We start from the raw sequence: 6,109 nt of genomic DNA on the forward strand, positions 1-6,109 counted from the left end.
CCCAGCCTTGAGCTATTAATTAACACTCAGCTTTAGGCACTACTTTAGCCCTCATCGGAAAGATCCGAGTGGTAGGCACAAATTAAGGACTGAATCTTGCCACGGATATCAATGGCGGTGGAATGAAACTGTCAATTGCACATCCTGATTTCACCTTCGAATTTTATACAAATGATAGAAGCCACAAAGAGGGATATGTTTTATTTAACCAGTATGAGCGATTTAACACTTTAGAAAAGCAATAACTATTCTGAAAAAAATCGTCTCCTAAAAAATACCCCGAAAGGGAATAAAAACACGTATTTCAAGATTGGAAATTTGTTTATAGTTACCACGACACTTTTCTCTAGACGAAACGCACCCACGCACATTTTTTATTATTAAAAAAAACCACTAAAATCACTGAAAATCTTTGCGAGAATTTTAAAAACAAATAAAATGATTGGAAAATATTCCATTTTGTCACTGACAGCTGAGCAACACGGCCGACAACATAATTTTCGTAGTTCCGCTCTTCACCACCATGAACGCAAAACAGTGTCCTTCACATATATTTAGTAAGGGCTGTTTTGTATGGGAGCTTCTTAAAAGTATGGTATGAAAGATAGGGGTTAATTGAGGCTATAATCCACGCTTACCTGGTCAGATGGGTGTTGAACAAAAACATTCAACAGTTCTAAAGATATCATTAATAATAATACTTTTTATAAAATGGGATCTTGGTCAAAATAAGCCGATAGGCTTCAGACCTATATCAGGGTAAGGGGGGGGGGGGGATCAAAACAAAATTTTTTATCCTGAGTTTCTCAATAAATTATTAGACTATCAAAAATTTTACCCTAGTTACAAGTGTTCTGAAAATAAGCATAACCTTTTCAAATAATGTACATTTTTACCATCCACAAATAGATCTTGAAAAATTCGAAAATCTAATTGAAGATTTAAAAAAGAGATTTTCTTACTTCATGGTAATTCCGCAAAGGTGGCTGATGTACATCCTGTTCGAATTTCGAAGTGCTCAAGTGTCAAAATGTGACGGTATTCACATTGTTTTGAGGAAAAAACAGAACAACGACGCTTACTGTTCTTGTCCCATTATTTAATCACTGAGTAACTCTTTTGCCAGCTTTTAGTGTGATATTTGATACATTTTCCCCACCTTGTTCGAATATTTAGTACGAAAACTCGAAATTGAATTGGGGCTCATTTTAAAGAAAAATAATGCTGAACTGAAAATTTCGTCTCCTGAAAAGTTGTCAAAAGGAAGTTACGACAAATGCTGATTTAACTGACGATATGTTTTCATTTTTTTTTGCATCAAGTCAAGACATTTTTAATGGTGATACTGTAAATCTAGATTACGCTGATGAGGCGTTGAAAGTATTTTTAAAATCATTGCAACGTAAGAAAATAATAAATTCCACGAAGTTCCGAAAGATTTTACGACACGTAATAAAATAAGCACTGCGCATACGAAACCATAATGCCCAACGCACAATAATTTTTGTTTTGTAAACATGTTTTTAAAATTGCCTATGTGAATGAGCGAGATGACTAGATCGAGATTTCATTCATTCTCATTGAAATGTCAAAAACATGTTTACAAAACAAAACTTATTGTGCGCTGGGCATAAAATTCAAATACGCTTTTTCCCCTTCGTCCATTTTCGTCAAAACATGTTGCGACTTGTACAATGCATTTTGTTAATGAAAAACTGCATTTTATTGAGAAAATACAGAGAATGTTTTTATGAATCTAATTGTACTTCATTTTGTTGTAGTGTAGGTATTTTTAGGATGATAAAAATGATTTTTTTTTAATTTTCCAGCTTTAAAATCAAATCATGAAATTCTGATTTGAAAAAGGGAACTCCTTTTGAGGGGAATTCAATTTCCTGTATGAATTCCAGAAAAGGAAAATGTTTAGGGTGGCGTGCTTACCACTGGCGCGGAGAGAGGGTAATAGCATTTGCAGCCATACCCTGGATGTAGTTCACAAGCCTCTGCTCCATTTTCTGCTTGATCGCGAACAAATCCTGGTGGTTTTGCTGAGCACGCTGCTCAACATGCTGGAATTCAAGACATATTACTTATACGAAAGTTTTAGGGAGTCTGATTGGCTTACGTTTAGATTATTTGGTTGAGTCTGCGTGACTTCCATCGGTTCCATTGCTGTACTTTGTCCCTGAGTGTCTTGAGTTGACGACTTCTTCTCCTTCATCCAGTTCCAGCCTGGTCCATTCCACAGCACCAAGATCCTTTCTTCGACGTCTGAGAGGGTGTACAAGGGCGTAAGATTCTGAGCCTGACGAACCTTGATCATGGATTTTTTCTGTCTTGCCGCTCTGTTCATCCCGTACCAAACCTGGGATTAAATGATTTTAGAGAATTTTCATTAATTTTTTATCCCTCTCTTACCCTCCTCCAGTCACTGCCCACTCTTGGGATGTCCAAAGGTGTCAGGGATTCATCCATCTGATTGAGAATTCTTGAGAAATGTTCCCAGTAATAGGTTGATCCCCAAGATCGTCGGCTTCCAAGCACTTTGTTTGGATTGGAATTAACCAGTGTCTCCAGGAGAGACACCAGCTTCTCCTTCTGGGCACTTGTGACCTTCTTGAAAGCCTAAATAATAAATATTTTAAAAAATAATATTCAGAAGAAAAAAAATTGTATACAAACCTTCTTTGATGATGGAGGTGGAATCCAGTTTTGCGTCACTGCTCAATAAAAATCAAAAATCGTGATTAATTCTCTATCTTAGTGTTCTTCTTCAACCGTAATACTTACACGTGAGATCCATCATGATGTTTTATGCAAATTTTCAATCGAAAACACTTCGCGAAGCTACGAGTGGATGAAAATAAATGCAAGAGAAGCGCGTTTTTTCCACCATAAAAATCCTTGCACAGAGTAGTTTTTGAATATTCCGCTAGGGGCGTTGTGGGAAATTTGCAGATTTTGCGCCAAAACCCTAACCTAACAATATGAAATTTTTGGGAAAAATGGAGGGAAAATTGATTTTCTTTCCCAAGAGAGATTGTTATTTACCGGAGAATGTTTTCTAAACCCATATTTAGGTGCAGAATGAGAAACAACAGCGAAATACCGCTATGAAATTCGTCCGGACACTGCGAGAAACGGATATGCCCTCTGCCCCTTCTGCGCCTTCTGCAGTAGAGGGATCTGCGCACGGTGTAATCTTACGCGTTGCGCGTAAGAGAAAGGTAGAGTTTGCGTGCAAAAGCCCCCAAAAATTTTTTCGCCTTTTTGCGCGCAAGATCTTCAAAACGTCTCATAATTATTGGACATTTTCAGAGGGGCCGCAAAGTACGAGATCGTCTGTTTATGGGTGTTTTTCGAGAGAAAAATTTAAGGAATGGTTTTCTTAATACTTATTTTACTAATTTGAAGTTGAAAAATCTTTAATTCATTAAAATACTTTTTTTTTTCTTGGAAAATACACTATATCTTTTCTTCTTAGAAAATAGTGTCTTATGAATTTTCCTTAGCGCAATCTCAAGCTTCTTTCGCCAGTTTGATAATTCTGTTATTACTGGTTGTAGGAATTTGCCTGCCTCTACTAATCGCATGCTCCGGTCCAGAGTAATTGGAAGACACTGCTCAGGTAAAAGAAATTTGCAATTTTCGGTGGTAGAAAATTTTAAAATCATTTTTTTAATACAATTTACTCACTGCCAGTGAAATATTTGTCCAATCTTCGACGGATCATTCTTCAGAACAAGTTATTTTTGCAGAGGCGTCCTCTTTACCTGTGTCACACAAAGTTTTTATTCAATCTTCCCCGTTACCTCTTGGATCCTATTGGATCATGCTTCGTTCACCAGACACGTTTTTTGGTAAAGTTTCTGATGAAATGGATACAAGCTTTGTCTGAAAGTTGTGCTCTACAAAGACAAGAAACACCTCCGGGTTGATCTTGACTTTCGTTTGATCCCTGTAGAAATCTTTTCTGTAAAAGAATTTTAACATCAGGAAAAATCTAAAGTTACCTTTTGATTGTGATTTCTTGACCTCAAAGAATTATTACTTACCAATAAATATAAGATTTATACGATATCACGCTTGTTCACTTACCACGTTTAGATGTTCACTCGTTCGCGTTCGCTGCTTAACTATGACTCCTTTTCTCCTTATTCTTCTTCTTCTTCCTTTATAATTTAGTCTCTCACTCTCATACTCTCTCTACTCTCTCTCTCTCTCTACTCTCATACATTACACTACCTCTTACATAAACGCACCTTTTTTGCACATTCCTTTGGCCATCGTGTCATTAGAATCAACGTTTTCACTAAAAATATTAAATTTTCCACTTTTTTTCTTATTTCTTTCTTCCGGCCTTCTGCTTTTGAAAAAGGAAAATAACGCGGAAACTAAATGACACCCAAAGCTTGCATGGTAGTCTCGTTCAAATAAAATCACCTTATAATAGAACTTAATCTTGCATACCAAATTCTTATAATTCAAAATTTGACATCTTATCTTATTAATACGAAAATAAAGTTGCATCGCTCTGTTAATTCGCATAATTTTTTATTCATCTCAATATGAAAAAGAGTAATAGATAAATCGTCAGTTAAATCAGCATTTGTCGTAACTTCCTTTTAACAACTTTTGAAGAGACGAAATTTTCAGTTCAGCATTATTTTTCTTAAAAATGAGCCCCGAATGCGATACTCTTGAGTCAAAATAATAAAAGTGGCACTAATAAACTATAAGTTAACTCGGAAAAATCTTTATAAAATGATTTAAAAGCTCAGATATTGAGATATATGTTAGAAGAAACACAATAAGATTTTATCGTAACTTCCATCGTTTATAAAGCCGTAACTTCCAATGTATGGAAATCTTGGAAGTTTACAATTTTCAAAAATGCATTATATCAATTTCAATGACTCTAGTGATAATAAGCAACTTTATTTGACTAAATTAATCAATTAAATCTTATCCCTAAAAGCTTTTTTTCGTAAATTGTATTGAATAAATTTTGCGCGCCGCATTGCTTGTTTTGTTTTGAATTAATGACAGATGGGCAGGGTTTTTTTCTTACTTTTTTCTCACAAATATTGAATTAAAATGATTTAATGTTGCATTATTCGCACTGTCTTTGGATATTTGGAAGAGTTTGTGAATGTTTTAATGAGAATGCAAATTACAAGCCACGCAAACGGGCAAAAGAAGTTACGACAAATGCTGATTACTGAAAATTTTGTATGAAAATTTGTCGTAACTTCCCCAAATATGGAAGTTACGACAAATTCTGATAAATTTTTATTAATTAAGGGGACTTACGATAATTTTTGTTTAAAATAATTTTTAATGGGCTTATAAAAGTTTCTTTTTCTCAAGTACGTTTAATAAACAAAATTACGCTGATTCTAAATATGTATATATCCCAAAATCGCAAAAAAGAAGTTACGGCAAATGCTGATTTAACTGACGAAATGCTGCGTGCATGAACATTTTTGCTGCTGCGCGTATTCTGCGCGCATAAAATATTCTTTGCGCGCTGCGTCGTAAAAAACAGCTGCGCGCACTCCGTACGCAGATCCCTACTCTGCAGTTCCCAGTAAAAGGGCACCCTCTTTGCGAGGGATGATGTACAAATTGCATGGGAAGCCCTATGTGAAAACTGCCAATGATTCCCAGAAATTTCGATAATATTTTCAGCCTACCTGTGTCATTGCTGCCTTCCAATCGATACGGTGTCCAGGACTCTTGACTCCTCCTCCAGGTGTTCTCTTAATTCAATTCTGCGTTGATAAGTCTCTCGAGGTGTCCCAAATATTCTGATTTTTGACAATTGTAATCTTTTTCAGCCTAATTCTGTCCGTGAGTATACGGAGCATACTCTTCCAGAATCCATCGACATTCCCCCTCATCATGACCATGGATCACCATTGGGGACTACAGGAGGAACTCTGACAGGAAGGATTATGAGGACTGGCAGCAGCAACAGCAACTACGAGAGTGTTTGTCCACTCAATGCCTCAACGACTTCCAGCAACAATTCCCAGCCCCTGAATTCCCCTCCCCTCAATCTTCCCTGAAATTCTCGATTTCTTCTCAAATAAAATAGATAGATAGA

At 36.1% G+C, this 6,109-nt stretch overlaps 1 protein-coding gene across 1 annotated transcript; it reads right to left on the reverse strand.

Moving 5' to 3' along the window:
• Window positions 1–1,699: 1,699 nt before the first annotated feature.
• On the reverse strand, window positions 1,700–2,939 carry LOC129798883 (uncharacterized). Its single transcript, XM_055842344.1, has 5 exons — window positions 2,791–2,939; window positions 2,683–2,720; window positions 2,419–2,625; window positions 2,126–2,365; window positions 1,700–2,069 (listed from the first exon to the last, which is right to left on the reverse strand). The coding sequence occupies exons 1-5, from the start codon at window positions 2,804–2,806 to the stop codon at window positions 1,938–1,940; spliced, it is 633 nt and encodes a 210-aa protein (XP_055698319.1). The 5' UTR covers window positions 2,807–2,939; the 3' UTR covers window positions 1,700–1,937.
• Window positions 2,940–6,109: the final 3,170 nt, after the last annotated feature.

Source organism: Phlebotomus papatasi, chromosome 1, assembly GCF_024763615.1.
Source record: "Phlebotomus papatasi isolate M1 chromosome 1, Ppap_2.1, whole genome shotgun sequence".
Taxonomy (NCBI): domain Eukaryota; kingdom Metazoa; phylum Arthropoda; class Insecta; order Diptera; family Psychodidae; genus Phlebotomus; species Phlebotomus papatasi.

Excerpts from the sequence above, each read along its gene's own strand:
- LOC129798883 (XM_055842344.1), bottom strand. Across the intron at positions 2,626-2,682 it reads CACCTCCATCATCAAAGAAG|GCTTTCAAGAAGGTCACAAG; the intron begins GTTTGTATACAA and ends TTTATTATTTAG. Across the intron at positions 2,366-2,418 it reads TGGGCAGTGACTGGAGGAGG|GTTTGGTACGGGATGAACAG; the intron begins GTAAGAGAGGGA and ends ATTTAATCCCAG.